This window comes from Diabrotica undecimpunctata, chromosome 6, assembly GCF_040954645.1.
Source record: "Diabrotica undecimpunctata isolate CICGRU chromosome 6, icDiaUnde3, whole genome shotgun sequence".
Lineage (NCBI taxonomy): Eukaryota > Metazoa > Arthropoda > Insecta > Coleoptera > Chrysomelidae > Diabrotica > Diabrotica undecimpunctata.
Window position 1 is genome coordinate 22,416,181 of NC_092808.1, and position 18,034 is coordinate 22,434,214.

General features: G+C 35.1%; 1 protein-coding gene across 1 annotated transcript in view; it reads right to left on the reverse strand.

Moving 5' to 3' along the window:
• Positions 1–18,034, reverse strand: part of LOC140442591 (uncharacterized) — a 56,907-nt gene that overhangs the window by 26,942 nt on the left and 11,931 nt on the right. The window contains exon 2 of the mRNA XM_072533603.1: positions 4,330–4,534. Coding sequence (XP_072389704.1) covers positions 4,330–4,501 — 172 coding nt within the window. The 5' untranslated portion in view covers positions 4,502–4,534. The remainder of the gene's footprint in view (positions 1–4,329; positions 4,535–18,034) is intronic.

Consider the following 18,034-nt stretch of genomic DNA (forward strand, 5'->3'; position numbering starts at 1 on the left):
CGTATTATCATCGTAAATGGATACAATGAGCGTACTCCATTCTTGACTGGCTTATCTAGTGAGTAGTCTTCCCTAACACAAACCCTGAAGTATCTGTCGAATAGACAACCTTGAATTCAAATGAACACGGTCGGAACCTTTGCAGAAGTCTAAGTAGACTACATCAACAGGATGTCGATTTTTTAAAGATGATGACCAATCATTAACACAATGAAGTAAGTTTGTGATCGTTGAACGACCTTTGATAAAGCTATGATGTTGGTGAGGGATGGCATTTTCTTGAAAGAGAAACTCAGACATAGCTTCCGAAATAATGGATTCCATAACCTTGCCGACAATAGGAACCAGGTTGATTGGACGATAATTATTGCAAACAAGTTTATTTTCTTTCTTGAATATAGAAGTAACTGAAGCCAATTTCTAGGACGAGGGGAGAGAACCTTGATTAAAAGAAGCATTCATTATATAATACATAGGGATTGATACAGATCCTGCACATTGTTTGTGGAAAAGCCCGTCTAATCCAGGTGATGAATTATTGCGCAGTTTCCATAAATTATGTTTAATTGTATCCGGTGTGAAAGAAATATTATCAAGAGTTTTAGGGAAATTTAGGCACACTATTTAAGAAATGGTATCGTTAAGTTCATCTGCAAAAACCTCAGAAAAAAACGATAAAAATTCCGAAGATTCGTTGTTCGAAGAACATAAAGACCCGTCAGCTTTTTGAAGTAATGGTATGGAGACTTTAGAGGATGAAAATGTGTGAATGTATCGATAAACTTTTTTGCTGTTACCACTTGCAATGACAAATTCTTCAAATTCTGTTACAAACTTTAGCAACGATTATTTGGCTCAGTTAGAAAATTTACGGTGAGCGAAAAAATCATCGCGACGAATTACAACAAGTGGTAGATCAAGTCAGAGGAAAGATGATAACATTGTGGACAAAAAGGATGTTAGAAACAGCAGAGATGAAAACACATACAAAAAACGACGTATATGCAAGGTGGAGAACATCAAGGACTGGGTAAGAAGTAGAAGAGTAGAATGGAACGATCATATAAGACAAATGACATCAAAGAGAGTAGTAAAGACGGCAAGAGATGGTTCCCCAATAGGAGAACGATCAGTAGGAAGACCACGTAAACGATAGAACAAATTACTGGAGGTACATTAAAAAACAGACAGAGTCATATATACATAAAAAAAGAAGAAGAAGAAGAAATCATCAAGGTAACCAGTGAGCTTATATGTACGCCAAAGCTTTCACTTATGTCGAATTAAGCGGGTTGCTGAGAGGTTAATCCAAGGTTTTAGTCGATTTCTGCATAGCTGCCGTTAAGTTGTATGATCAGAAATTGTTGTAATAGCTAAATGTTGTAATTGTATGAAGAAAGGAGTCACACATTGACGATGGATCAGAGTGATTAAGAAAAATAGATTGCCAGTTTAATTGAGATAAAATTGAATTAACATTAAAGAAATCAGTAGTGGCATATATTACGAAATTATTTTTGAAAAGCGGTGTTAAACTAAGTTGAATGTGAGCAGTAATAAGCGAGTGGTCAGAAGGATCCACAGAAGAGGACACTTCAAGTGTAGAAATTAATTAATCGACAATTATGAAAAATAAGTCCAAAATTGAAGGATTATTGTTGGCTCGAAACCTTGTAGGTTCAGTTATCAATTGTATTAAATTCATGATAAAGTTTTTAAACAAATTTTGAGAATTGATAGTATCAGTTTTGGAATTAATGGGCCTAATCACTGGAAAATGGAAATCTCCAAAAATCATGAGATTTTCAAGGGATGATAATTCCTCAAGTTTGTCAATAAGCATATTGTCCTGAGTAAGTACTCTATTCAGAGGTCAGTATATGCAAACGATATTAAATATAAAAGAGTTAGTAAGTGGATAATTCCTATACCTGGTACGGTGTTATTACTAATTGAAAAAGTATTGATAATTTCATTTGCTAAATAGATGCATACTCCTCCACTCCTCCAGCTCGACGAGTACTTCTGTCTCTACGAAATATAGTAAAATTATCAATGGTTACAATATCATCGGGGATATAAGAATTAAGCCACGTTTCCATGCTTCCTTTTTCGAAGTCGCTTAAATTCTTAAATGACGAAATTACGGACGACAAACAAAAAATTACAAATACACAGAAATAAACTTTCTAATCTTTCTGGTTTTTTCAAACAAAAAAAAGTTAATTAAAGAAAAAGTAGCGAGGTAAAAAAACGTATACAAAGTGTTGCATTTTTTTGGCCATCAGTAGGTATATATAGATAACCTTAATAGAGAGAAAGAATTCATTAAGGAATATTGTCCAAACGTAATTATTTTATCACGCTGGGCGGGTGTATTATTATTTGTGCTCCTCTAGGTTGATCATCATCATCATCATCATCCAGCCCCATTTTCACATCCATTGTTGGATATAGGCCTCCTCCAAACGTCTCCAGTTCTCTCTATCTCTAGCTGCTGCAATCCAGTTTGTTTCTATTCTTCTTAGGTCGTCGGTCCATCGGGTGGGTGGTCTGCCTTGACTTCGCTTGTCGGCTCTTGGTCGCCACTCCAATAATCTCTTCGTCCATCTTCCGTCTTCCATTCTAGCAACATGTCCAGCCCACCTCCACTTTTGTTTATTGATTCGCAGTATAATAACGTCTACGCCAGTTCGTCGGCGTATCTCCTTATTTCTCACGCGATCTTTCAAGGTCAGGCCCAGCATTGATCTCTCCATTCGCCTCTGTGTTACCCTCAGTTTTTCGGCAGTAGCTTTCGTTAAAGTTAGGGTCTCCGCTCCGTAGGTCAAGACTGGTAAGATGCGTTGGTTAAATGTCTTCCTTTTCAGGTGAATTGGGGTATTTGTTTTAAAAATGTCTCTCATCCTTCCATATGCCGCCCATCCCAACGTGATTCGTCTATTTAGCTCGCAGGTTTGGTTGTCTCTGGTTATTCTAATTTCAGGACCCAAGTAAGTGTATTTATCGATTAATTCTACCTTGTTGTTATTGATCTATATCTCTTCGCTGGGAACCATATTGGTCATCATTTTGGTTTTCTCGAAATTTATCTCCAGCCCAGTTTCTTGTAGTATGTCATTCAGTTCTTGGAACATGTCTTTGATCTCTCCCAGATTATCTGACAGAAGCACGATATCGTCCGCAAAACGTAGATGGTTTAATCTTTCTCCATCGATGGATATTCCTTTCTGTTGCCATGTTAGTCTTTTAAATGCATACTCAAGAACGGCAATTAACAGCTTTGGTGACATGGTATCACCTTGCCTGACTCCCCTTTTTATCCTTATTTTATTAGTTGCTGAATGTAGACTTATGATTGTTGTGGCATTTTCATATATATTTTTAACTATATTACAATATCTGTGGTCGACCCTGCAATCTTGTAGTGCTCTTAAGATGGACGGTAGTTCCACTGTATCAAACACCTTTTTAAAGTCTACAAATATCAATGCCAAGAGACGGTTATATTCGTTAGTTTTTTCTATCAGGGTTTTTAGGCACTGCAGGTGATCGTTTGTGCCGTAATTAGGGCGGAAACCGGCTTGTTCCCGAGGTTGGTAAAAATCCAGCTTTGTCTCTAATCTGTTCGTTATTATTCGGGTGTATAATTTATAAAGATGGTTAAGGAGACTGATTGGTCTGTATCTTTCCACGTCTGCTATATCTCCCTTCTTGTGTAAGAGTACAGTTTTTTAATTATTCCACTTTGTTGGGATATTTTGATTCCATAGGCATAGATTAAAGAGCTTTTGAATTTTGGTTATCAGTACTGAACCTCCTATCTTTATCGCTTCCGTGACGACACCGTCCTCCCCCGGAGCTTTGTTATTCTTCATCTTTTTTAGAGCCTTGTAAATTTCGTCCAAGGAGATCTGAGATATCTTCGGAACCCTGATTTTGAACCTTCCTCTGCTGATATTCAACTATATCTAGAGTCGATTGGTTGCTATATAATGTCTCATAGAATGATTCCACAATTTGTAACAAATGTTCTCTGTTTGATGTGATATTGCCCCATTTCTATCCTTGAGTTTGACTATTTGTTTATTTCCATTTGTGAGTTTGCGTCTCATTATTTTCATATTCTTATTTTCCTCAATGGTTTTGATGATTTTTTCATCTTTGTATTTTCTTAGGTCTTTTCTGATTTCTCTTGATACTTCCTTGTTCATTTTGATGAACGTCCCTATACGTTGATACCACCACAAAAATACAAAAAAAGTTGGATGTGAAAAACAACAATTTAAGAAACGAATAACAATGAACGCAAATAGACCATGTACTTACTTGATTTTAAGTCTATACTTAAAACACTGTTTCTAGCTTGTCCGCTGGAAATCTCATGTTCAACAATATATTCTTCATATTTGGACATTTTATCGTACTCCACCACTGGTGTTGAAATACCATTTTTTATCAATAAGAGTATGACTAGAGTCGTTCCAAAGAACATATCCATTTTTCATTATGCTCCGAAGATATTGTAGCCACACTGAAAAAAAAATATCATAAATATTGAAGCAAATTAATTAAAATATAACATTTATATGAATATGTATAAAGAAGAACAATTTTTGATCTAGTCATTGACTGTCATCTACTTAGATTCTTACTGGAATCTGGCAATACAGCAATTAATAAAAAAGGTTTCATCTAAAAATAGAAAATGCATCTCCCTTGTGATCTCAATCTTTTTATCGTTCTCAAATAGGCCTTCGCCAACAAATAATCTCTTCTGTATCGTTCAATACAGGTTTTTTTCTTTAATTTTCATAGCAAAAATCGATTTCTTTAAGTAATTTTTATAACTTGCCTCGCCCAAGTGAGGAAAATAATTATCTCTTATTTTATTTTTAATTAAATTATTGCATTTTTAGATTCTCCGACAAAATTGTAGACAAAATTTGTATAAGGTACCATAGCTAAAAACTTATTTTTAAATAACTCTAAAAAACGTATTTTTAGAGTTATTCATCTTTTTTCAAAAATTGTGACAGAGAGAGACGATCTTTTCAAACTTAATATCTTCTCCATTTACAAAAATAAGGTCTTAAAAACCTTTTAAGCTTTCAAAGATATCAACTTTCTTTGCTTTATGTTTGGCTCTTAATGTAATTAGAGATAATGAAAAAAATAAAAAAGTAGTTCGTTACAGATTGCAAATATAAACTAAAAAATAATCAACACAATAACGAACCAATATAAGAAAGAAACAAACACAATTTTTATTTAAAGAAGTTCAGGGTTTTATGTAGATCACTTAATGTATGATGATATATTTTGGAATACATTTTAAAACATCTGGCATTTTAAAAACGAAATAAATATTTAAAAGCGATATGATAATTTTTAATTACAATATATAAATATCTGCAATAAATGACTCAAGTGACTGTGCTGGTACATTTTATTAATATTTAAAATATATTTGTCCAATCGGGTTAGACGAAAAAAAGGCATAACCTTGCATGAAGAACTACCCCAAATTTTATTAACCTTCTTTTTAGGCTTTAGGATAGTCAATATTATTATAAATTAAAAATTTACTGCGTTACGTTACTGCCATCTTGAATTTAAAGGAGAACTGTTTTTGCTCAATATTTCCACCATTTTCAACTTTTCGACTAAAAACGGTAAGAACTGAAATTGTTGCGAATGCAATTTCCTACAATTTCTTTACAATTTTTTTCGTGTAGCCGATATTTTCCGGGTTAAGAAAGAAAATAGTGAATGGAGGCGAAAGCTTAATTATTGAAGTGTATTATTAAGTTTAGAGAATTATATTTTATACAATTTCGATCTCTTTCGAAGCTCCATTTGAGTTTGGCAATTTTTGTTGTGTTATCCACAACTTTTGTTTTTGATATTGTTACGATAAAATATGAGTCATATTAAAAACCTGTAAACATGTTGTTTATTCTCACTTCTGTTCTAGTATTTTCTCCGAGCCGCTATAAAAACCAGTCTGGGTTCCCGTTCATTCGAGGCAATTCAGGTCAACATCCATGGGCTTCGAGAGATTCCATGCTAACGGCTGTTTTGGTATATATAGTGGGACTTTCGTTGTGTGGGGCAGTCTGAAGATAATATCGCGTCGAGTTTTTAAAATGTAACGCGCGTATTATAATAAATGTAAATAAATTATATAATTATTAGTGTGAAATAAATTAGTTATATTGTACAAATAAAGACTTTAAATAAACTAAGTGTTAGAACATTTTTATAATAAATAAAGTTAATAAATTAGACTAATAAACTCACTACAATATTTTGCAGTTCTTAAATATCCAACTGTCCTATATTAGTGCCTAGAATCTATGAGTTCCTATCAATTGGATATGGTTAAGTAGCGAGGCGTTCTTTTTATGAATGGGGTGAGCGAAGCTGCCCTTAATAATTCTACAAGATAAGTTCTTGACGTCTTTCCTAAATCCCAACATAGGCCAATATTTACAATATCATTAACTCAATTCCAATGCAAAGATGTAATTTATCGAAAGATCAAGTGGAAATAAATTCCAACTAGCACATGATATCAGGCATATGAAGCAAGAGATTAAAAATTATAAAAGTTGCACAAAAAAGCACATTCTACGTGGAGTAAATAAATATTACATTCCATACTCGAATGACAAATGTAAAGACCTACTTGATAAATATAAACAATCCGAAGACCCCAATACTGGTGAATATCTCCTAGAAGCTCTAAATGCCGTAATAACTACAAGGTGGAGAAAAAATCTAGAAAATCTTAATTTCATACACAGTCGCCGTCCTGCATGGAAGCTTCTTAGAAAAGGAGAAGTCAAGCCTGTATAACAACAAAGCCTAACAAATATGAAAATCTATGACCTGACGAACTAGCACACCCTCCCAGCTCCCAACTTAATTAAATGTCGTAAAACCACAGGAGCTGATAAAATTTATTGCAACTTTATAAAAGACATAGGACCAAAAACTGGTAAATGACTTCTTGAATTTTACAAATAAATACAAATTAAGCGGAAGGCTTCGAAATATCTAAACCGGGAAAACAGCCTGCATTACCTGAGAGCTATAGGTTATTATCTGCTACAAATTATTTGAGAGGATAGTCTATACGAAACTCTCTCAGTTTGTAGACCCAGACATCCCTCCAAAGCAAACTGGCTTCATGACAAGAAGAATTCAGCTGCAATCAAGTTCTCGCCTTATGATAAGCTAGCTCAAAGATGACTGCAACTAAATTCTAGACAATCGCCAAGAAAAATTGCTACAACATGGCAAATTTCAGATCTGAGGAGTACTGGATGTGCGAATGGATACAAGAGATTTGAAATTCGGATCTGGTAGAGAACTCCACAATCAAGCCACACAGTTTTTCTCTCCCACGCCATCAATGGTGCAATCTGAACTAAATAGGAGTTGGCCATGGAATTTAACACATCGCTAAATCAATGGGGTACTACCCCATTCCAGCATGTGACAAATGTAGCGCTGCTGGATAAACAATCAACCACATCGTCTTCGAATATCCAGCTACTAAAATCGAAGATAACCTGCAACACATCCACCAACTCACTTCCGAATCATACTAAATTACACTTGCCACGACCTTTCAAACGCGTTTTTCTGAATATTTATAGAATAAAATTCATATGAAATCTATTTAATAATTTTCCAGCAAGTTGGTACGACTTAATATATATATATATATATATATATATATATATATATATATATATATATATATATATATATATATATATATATATATATATATATACTAATAAAGTGGATTGACTTTACGACTTTAGATAATTCCATAAAACAAAGAAATCATTCTTTACAATATTGAGGAAACGACAATGGTTTATTAGAGACTGTTTTAACACTACTACGCAAATTGGCACGTCCTTGAGTTTAATTGTTCAGAATAGTTTGTCCCTTTGACTGATCGCGTGAGTCATAGAAACCAGTAGTGTGCACGCCTAAATAATAATTATGAAAAAATACTCTAAGAATTACATATATAAAATAGGATTGCTGATACGTGCAAAAATCATACAGAGTAAAAATAAATAAATGAGAATTAAACACTAATTAATATTTTAAAAAGTTACGACGCTTTCCACTGTGCAAACATTTTGAATTACGCTGGAAACAAAATTAGATTGTATTTAAGTTAATTTTCAGTATCTTAAAAAAAATGTACACAAGTCCTCAAAAATGAATATCTGAAGATATTAGAATGCAGAAAGCCCACTAAAAGTAAAGAGAAGCAGTTGGAAAGGTGGTGCGTAAAATGGAAGAAGTCAAAAAATGGGTTAGAGAAGAATACGACATGTAGTAGAGAAAAAGCTGTGTCAAGGAGGGAAAAACCGTCCATCAAATAAATAAAAAAAAGAAGGGCACACCAAGGAAAAGAGGAATGAAGAAAAGTGGAAAGCAATATGAGATAAATGAATGTTTGTCAATTCTAGAGCAAAAGCAAACGACTGAAGAAGATCAAGAAAGGCAACCGTCTATTTATAATAATCTATAATAATAGTATATAAAATAATCATCCCACTGGAAAACGCTATAACTTTTGCAAATGGCGCCAAATATCAATTCGGTTGTAATATTTGTAAAGTAAACAAATACAGAATACAAAAAGACAAGTCATAAATTGGTTTGCTTTAAGAACGCAGAATAATTGTTTCCCATTTTTGCCCAACAATTCGTCGGTTGTATTGGCTCAGCGTGAATTTCGTCGCAAATTTTCTATCCGTCTGACACCCACTTGACAAACACTGCGGCATTTGGCAACTCGTCCTGAAGATACTGGGACCACACGAGATGCTCACAAACGCGCACCCTGAATCTCAACAAAGAGAAGAACGATTTTTCATCGAAAATTATCATGAGCGATACGGCTCATTTTCATCTTAGCTGTTACGTGAATAAACAAAATTATCGTTTCTGGGGAACAAAAAATCCGTGTGTCACCAACGAATAGCCATTACACTTGCTCAAACTTACTGCTTGGTGTGCTGTTTACGCTGAAGGAGTCATCGGATTTATGCTTATAACTTTGCTTTTGCTCAACGTAAAAAAGATTTAAAGCACCTTATTTTAAAGCTATGATAAGAAGCTTTAAAATAAATTTTTTTAAGTTGAATTTTATCAATTTTTTACGAAGTTATATAAGTTTAAAGTCAACAATTTAGATGAAAAAAACAATCGGGTTTGTTTATAACGACTTTTTCGTTAGATGAGATCAAAAAATTTAGTATCATATTAATGAGGATCATAGAATATGGAAAAGGAACATTTTGAGCTTTTCTAAACTCATTTTGATGCGGTTTTCACTAGAATACAGTAATTTGAAATTAATCTAGCTGATGCGCTTAACTCGGAGCCTCGCTCGAACGCAACTGTACTCGAACTTTATAATATTAATATTATCACCAAGAGGGAAGGAAGGGCCTGGAATACTACGGCCACTTATCCATTCCCACGGTGCCTTACAGAGGGATTTCCACCAGCCAATTCGAAGTGCCCACTTCGTAGATTGCATATTTGGTGGATTATCGATATTTCTTACATGGGTAATGAAATAAAAACACATTTTTAAAGGTGAAAAGATTCCAGCCATTAGTCCAGAACTATAGGAGACTCTATATGGGAGCCGGAGCAAGATTAGCCATGACTTATCACATTGTCTCGATGATCTTTCTTTATGATTGGATATTCACTCGTTTGTGTTTTGTTGTCCTGTTTTAGGTTTTTCACCTCCTCAGGACGTGGTTTGTTTTTCTTTGGTGGGTTGGCTTTTTCGTTGTATTGGTTCTACTGGTGGATCGCTTCATGGGCGTGTCTGCGGAGAAGGACTAAAACGGTCCTTTTCAGAATTTTATTAGTGAAAATATGGTTATGAATTGACTGAATTTACTATTAATATAATTTGCTTTGGCTGTATCCTTTGCAATAGACATGTATCATTGTGCAATGGGAAACCACAGAAAACCGATCCCTCCCTGTCTAGACAAGCTCGAAGTGAGCATTTATTGGTTATTACGGCGGTAAAAGAAAGGAGTTACCTCCAGGATGTCAATGTATTCATCAGGGAGTTCTTTGCTGGCCAGTTCCAGTAATTTAGTGGGTAGGAAAGAAAGTTTGGATTTAGGTCGTCTTTTGAATACATTGCCGATGGATGAGCAGGTAATTTTCAAGATATTTTGGGCTCTGAAGTTTTGGCCACGGATGGTTTTGATTGTGTAACTCCTGCTCAGAGAGGAGAGCCTCTCATTGATGGGCTGAATGTTCGACAGTTGATGAATAAGGGCGGAGGGTTAGTCGCGTCGTTTGCTGTGTGAAGTGACGGTGGATTGAAATATAGAGGTTAGATCTATACTCGATCACCGGCCTGATAAATGTTTTGTAAGTATGTATGAGTGTACGTGGGTGTGTCCTTCCGAACTTACCACAGAGAGCATTGAGTAGACCGACTCGGCTCCTAGCCTTGTTACAGGCTATTTTCAGATTGAGCCTCCAGTGTTTGAGTAAAAACACCACACCGAGGTACTCAATCCGGTCGCGGAGTTGGAGTCAGTCGCCCCAGAGTCTAAGGTTGTTTCTTCCGGCTATGTTGTATGAGGTGAATCTGCTGAGACTGGGGTGTCTAAAGAGAATCATCTGAGTTTTATTAGGGTTAGGTGTTACTCTCCATCTCCTGCACCACCTGTCGACCAGGTTAAGGTGATTTTGAGCAAACCTTAGTACTGAATTTACGTCTCGTGCTGTTGTTACGAAAGCGGTATCGTCTGAGTAGAGCAAAGTGAGCGTGTTAATGTAACGTAGGTTTGTAAAGTCGCTATTGTATATAGTGTATAATATGGGTGCCAATACTGAACTTTGTAACCATGACTTGAAAATGTCCCATATTTCTACATTTCCTTTTATCTGGATATGGGCATTTTCAGGTCAGTTGGCCAATAGTGAAAATTGTAGAGGTTTTCAGGCGGGACGATGCACGTCAGAGTGCGTATTATTCCACGACTAAGGCACGCGATGACATCTCCTCTCCTTTAATGACTCTGTGGCTGGAATAAATTTATTAGTAAACATATGTATAAACAAAAATACAATTATAGTTGCACAAGAAAAGGTTCATAAAAGATTATAAAAGCAAGTCTCTAAGTGTTTCAGTTCAGAGAAATCCCTAAAAATGTTATAATAGCTTATACGCAAGACACAACACAGCACAGCAGCTTCCGGTGGTCATCTTCTTCTGCAGGTACAGTCTTCGGTCAAAGCACTCTCGCCTTCGACGATTTCGTCCTCCTCTAGATGATAAGGAACCCATAGTCATTTGCCAGCCGGTTTTGTTAGTAGGGGGTATGACTGCACCTACGTGGCGTTCGTACTACATGCAGTAGGGCAGTGGGGGCTTATCGATATTTCGCACGATTTAAGAAATTTTGTTGCAAATGCATAAAACTGTATCCACCGAAGAATTTTGGAGTAAAAATGTTCCAGAGAAACATGAAAACTGCAAAAATTTGGCCACTTACGTTGCTACTATGTTTGGCTCCACATTTCTTTGTGAAAACTCGTTTTCAAAAATAAATTTTTTGAAGAACAAAAATCGATCAATATAGAGAAACGCTCATCTTAAGGAGACTATTCGCATTAGCTGCTCCCAGCGTGAACCTAACTTCAAAAAACTGGCACAAGAACACAAGTGTAATTTTTCACATTGAGGTTAAAAATGTACACCTATTTGTTGTATTTCATACTGCGTTGTGAGTGGAAATAAAATTAAGCTAGCAAACCATACGAGTGCTTTTCGCAGAACTTAGTGATACACCTCCGTCGAGTGAATCAAATGTAACGCACTAATTTGATTTATTTGATGGAATTTTTGCCATTTTTTTTCCTGGACCTCCCCAAACCTATTGCAAAATATGTCTGGACCCCACCCAAAATTACTTGCCGATCCCTGGTATAGGCAGTGGTCGTCGTCTTGAGAGCCTGATTCAGTCGTGGGATTTTTGGCACTCTTAGTCCTGTTGCTATCATAATAACCAGAGGATTCGGAGCCGGAATGGGAGATTTAATATATATACAACATTCGGCTGTTACTATATATACTATACTTATAATTAAAACATTTTTCAAACGATCTCTCGCATGGTAAAATATTTCAATTCAAGTTACTTGATTTCAGAAACTCGGTGTCCTATTTGGGAGTTCATTTTAGTAGAACTCCCAACTGGAAGACCGACATACAAAACACCCTAGGCAGGCTAAGAAAAAGGGCAAAACTCCTGGGAGAGTTGTCTGGTAAACTCGGCAATACGTCAAATAAAACACTATTGCACATCTTCAAGACTTACATAAGACCAATAACCGAATACATGGCGTGCATTGGTTAATGCTCCAAATTAACACCATTATGGCCACCGAAAGGAAAATCCTCAGATTTTGCATAAGGAAGCACAGAGACTACCCGTCAGCACTAATCCACCAAATAGCAAACCTAACACCGATTAAGGACAGAATCCGAACTCTCAGCAAAAGATATGTCCTCTGAACTATAGCTGGCTCAAACAACCGCGCCAAGCAAACACTCAAAACTCTTTGTCATCGCCGAGGGCAAATAGGTACTCACCAGGGCTTCTAACTCCATCTCTTTAGCGCTCCACCACCAAAAACTAATGCACAAAATCAATTTTGACGTTTTTCATACCCCCCTAGCTAGGCAAAAAAAGAGTAGCAGCCTCTTTTAGCAGCAGCAAACAAGGTAAGAACGTTCAGATCACATGGTAAAACATGTCATGCTTTACCCCGATTGCCTCGTCAGGCTAATCCAGATGACGATGACGTGGCGAAAAATAAAGTATAGTTCATCCCAAACCCTTCTTTCAGTGCGTCACAGTTTATCGAATTCTCTCTAACGCATTAAGCTAGAAGTGATAGAAAAAACGTGAGTCTGTGATTATTATACATAGAACTTAGAAAATTATATTTCGTTCACGGGTATTTGTATATTAAAGCGAATTCTACTTACGGATATATAATTGGTCGGAGTTTAGAATACGCTAAATAGATAAACGAACAGTGGAGCAATGTACAGGAAATAAAGTGCCGCATAGGAAAGGCAAGAACGGTCTTTAACAAAATGAGCGCCATCTTCAAAAGTCACAACATATCCCTAGATACAAAAATGAGACATTTGAGATGCTATGTTTTCTCTGTGTTGTTGTACGGGGCGGAGGCATGGACGCTTACAGACACCACTATTAAAAAACTTGAAGCATTTAAGATGTGGCTTTATAGAAGAATGTTGAGAATATCATGGACAGCAAGGATCACGAACAAGGAAGTTCTAGAAAAAATGAAGAAGGAACCAGAGATTGTGTTTACGATCAAACGCATAAAATTGCAATATCTGGGACACGTTATGAGAAATCAGCACCGTTACTTCCTGCTGCAGTCTATATTGCAAGGTAAAGTCAAAGGTAAGCGAGGACCCGGTAGAAGGAGAATATCATGGCTGCGGAATTTAAGAACATGGTTTAAGAAAACCTCAACGGAGCTGTTTCGAGCCGCAGCGAGCAAGGTCATGATTGCCAATATGATTTCCAACATCCGAAACGGATAGGAACCAGAAGAAGAAGAAAAATAGATATCCAATCAATGATGCGCATAAATATAATTTGACGCAGATGGTCTCGATAGTGACAGTACTTTGACAATGTCAACTGATAAAATGATAATTGTCATTTCAGGATAGTATTTTTAGACATTTTACAGTGAAAATTTAATTTTGTATTTATTGTCATAAAAATATTTTAAATATGCCGAGATATACCGAGAATGAACAAAGACTAATATTAAAATTATTAAATTATTTTCAATTAGAAAAAGAGGCTGGGACAACTTTATTACCAGTTTCTGCCGTTCGTGAAGTAAGTTTTAAATTATTCTAAAAAATATTCACATTAGTAGTTTAAATACTATACATTTTAGCCATAGTGTTTGTAATAAATAATAATAAATACATAAATAAATCTTAGCTAATTAAGCACTTTCCTTGGAGTGTATAGAATAGGAATTATGACAAACTGCCGTTCCAATATAATGCACAATAAAAATTTTTATACAGGACGGGTCCTCTAATATGTAAATTAAAAAAAAATTGAATTCTTAAAGTTTTTACTCCACATTTTCAAAAAATAACATTTTTACATTTAGCCGATTACGATCCTTCAACTGTCAGATTTAACTAAAATGTCATGCAATAATTCTCGATATTCTTAAAATCCTATATGACGTCAAAATTAGTGACGCACTGAAAGAAGGGTTTGGGACAGACTGTAAACGTTTTTCTCTTAATTTAAACGATAAACAATATAATTAATGTATTTCTATAATTTTTGTTTCATACTGTATATAAATGTATACGGTAAAATATAGATACACAAAAAATTCATACAATTTAAAGAAAATTAACCGATTTTAAAAAAATGTGGGCTAAAAATTGTTTATAGTATTTTGAACAATCCAAAATCCAATTTAAATTTTAATTAAATTCACGTCCTCGTTAAAACATAAAAGAAAACAAATCCTATAAAACCTGAAAGAAATTACATTACCGATAGCAATTACTTTTTATCAACACCTTGGATATTTATCAAATGTTCATCCCACTTTGAACACTTGTAAATCAACACAAACTATTTTTGCAAGCCACTAGAATGATTTTAATAGTTTATTTTTAAATAGATTTCAAGATTTTTTTTAAAAACGATCAATTTCTTCTGTTCATAATGTTGAAAGTAAGTCAAACAGTAAAAGCAAATAGTAAAGTTATTTTAGTAGGCACGGTAATAATTCAAGCGTCTCTAACATATTACATATCTTTGGTTTTTAAAGATTAAAACCATGAAATTGGCAATACTCATCGGATTTGCTGAAAATGCTAAAACGATTTTTATTCCAAATGGGTCATCTTTGAACGATATAGATATCTGCCTGGGCAGGAGGAACAGTTGCGGACTCCAGAAGAACAGAGTGCAGAGTGGTGTTCGTCCCGGATGCTTATGTACTGATAATAAATTTTCTATAAAACAGCTTATAGAGAAAACAATAGCATTCAAAGCTGAATTACACATTGTATTCGTGGATCTCCTATAACAGCGTTCCAGTCAACAACCTGTGGAAGTCAGTGACAAATCACGGAGTAAAGAACACCTACAGAAATGCCGTAAAATCACTTTACGAAGACAATGAACGTTTTAAGTCGATAAACGAACAAGGATGCTGCCTGTTACCAACTTTATTTAAATTTTATATAAATAAAACACTAAAAAACTTAAACAAGAAATGTGGACAGATGGAACTAAAAATTAACGACAACTATATCGATAGCCTTTTGTTTGCCGATGATCAAATAATTTTACAGAAGACAAAGACGACATCGTCTACATAATAAAAAAGCTGGAAGAAGAAATTGAAAGCTGGGGTTTGGAATTTATACAGGATTAGATAAAACAGATATAATAAATAAAATAAAAAAGGGAAAGACGATAACACGACAATTGGAGACATCGATGCAAAAAGGAGGCAGCTCCATATTTTTACGATTTTTAATCAATGTACGTTAATTCAAAAGCACTCTATCGATTGGTGGAAATACGACACACCTTCGTTAACTCGTAAGGAAAATATAATGAATATTCAGATGTCTATAATATTAGATTTAGTGCAAAAAAGAAGACAGGTCCTCCAAAATGAGGAAGAGGTCGCTATGGCCTCGTTGCAGACATGCCACGTTTAGTGTAGGTTGTTATTCGTCTTTAATTTACGTCCGTATTCTGTGCAGTTTTATGACATTTCAATAGTCTGTTGAGTAATGGTAAAATGTCGGGTAGTCACAGTTCAAGCGAACCATCCGAACGATCCGGACAGAGATCCCGATTTTTCTTCAGGTGACCCCGGACCTAATTTAAAAAAATCAAGTTGTAAAAAATCAACTAATAAAAATATTACTAAGAAAAGGAAATCCGAAGGAAAATCCTATATTAAAAATAAAAATAAATGTCTGAAAGGTAAAAGAAAAACTGGCAAAAACTGTAAGTGTAAATTTAAATGTTTTCAAAAAATAACAAAGTTTCTAATAAGTCCGGATCCAGAGAGAGGGTCATGCCCCCCCTGATAATTTAAAAAAATATAAATTTAAATCTTTGCAGTTCCAACGTTTATAGTTTTCTCTAAATTTGATATACATACAAAATAACAACATTCATGAAGACTTAAAGACTTTGTCAAGTTCTTTTTTTAACCTCGGAAACCATTATTTTATGGTGCTAGAAAGGTCCCCAATGGAGACACTGCGGACGGCAGACAGATGGTTGGTGGAGAGCGAGTCGTGGGTTCTAAACTAGCTTTTGGAACCGGGAATGGGTCCAACGGACGAAATAAGTAAAGACATGACAGGATAAGACGTATTAGAAAAGATACCGAAATAAACAGAAAGATAGATGGGTAAAATTATCAAAGGTAAGATAAGTGAACAAATTCCCTTCGTTGGCTCAGTGAAGATGTTCGTTCTGTTGTAATGGAAACACCAAATAATAGTAGCAGAGTTTATTGTTGAGACGTACACTATGGGTGTAGACCCGGGATTACTTTGAGTAGAGACTGATGAAGTTGATCGTTGAAGACTATATCGTCCCCTGAGAGCAGAACTATTCTATCTCCAAAATTTCATTTTATGCGATTTTACGCCGAACGTATCCATTAACGGATGCTTGATTTGCAGCAGAATCAGCCGAAGTCCAAGTGGGAGGGGAGACCAGTAAAAAATACACCTTACTAACTAGTCTATGTGTTGAAGCGACGTCAGTTCAGTGCAGAAGGATGCTATGTAGGCAACGGTATACTTAATGAGTATGCGTTGAATAATTTTAATGGACATACACTTGTTCTGATCAGTTTTCATTTTAGTAGTATATTGCAGTGGTGGAGATAGACTTGTTCTGCCTATATTTTGTGTGAATAAAGTGGAATTTTAATGGAGATCGACTTGTTCTGACCTAGTTTTGGTATGTTAGTATAGGATTTCATTGGAGATACACTTTTTCTGCGACATTTCTTCTGTAGTAAAATATGAATAATCCAAGGATTCAACGAATGTTTCAAAATATGAAAGGGAAGGAGAATAGGTGTTTAGGTAAGTAAAATCGATAATAAAAAAATCGTGCCTATTAACTATTACCTAAAAATATTTTGTAATGCGAATTTATATAATTATAAAAAATACTTTTTTCAGTAGATAGCATGTGTTTCTTAGTCATACTTTATTTCGTCTTTCATTACTTAATTATAATTATTTCATAACATAAAATTTATCTCATCTGAAATGAATTAAAAGATAGTAGGTACTGACATATTATTTTCATTTCAGATAAGAAAATAACTGTTCAAAACTCTCCCTACAAATCAACTTCAGATGTGGCAAACTATGTAAAAGATGTCCGTTCTTTAATGACCAGGTGTGAAAACTTGGTACCTCCATCTTATCTGTTATTAAGGGAAACATCTACTAGTGAATCAGATATGTCATTTTTATCTTCAATGCACGTTGTTTCAAGTCAGTTTTGTACATCTAAGTCATCAGTTTATCCCGATTCATTTAATATCAGCCAAGTGAAGGAGCCATTGCTAACCACAGTTGATGTAATTAGTACATCACATAATATGATGGAAGATAAGTTAACAATGAATTTACCTGGTCCGTCTTCAAATGTATTGCTTGATGATTTAAGTCTATCTTCTTCAGAATCGGACCCGTTTGGAGGAGATGACGAAGATAATGACCCCAATTATGAATTAAAAGCTACTGTTGGCCGTCATAATCAAGTTCCAATTAATGACTCTGAATTTGATAGTTCCGATGTGGAAGACACAAGCGGAAAAGAAAAAAAATACCGTAAACGAAAACGCAGATACAACACCTGGA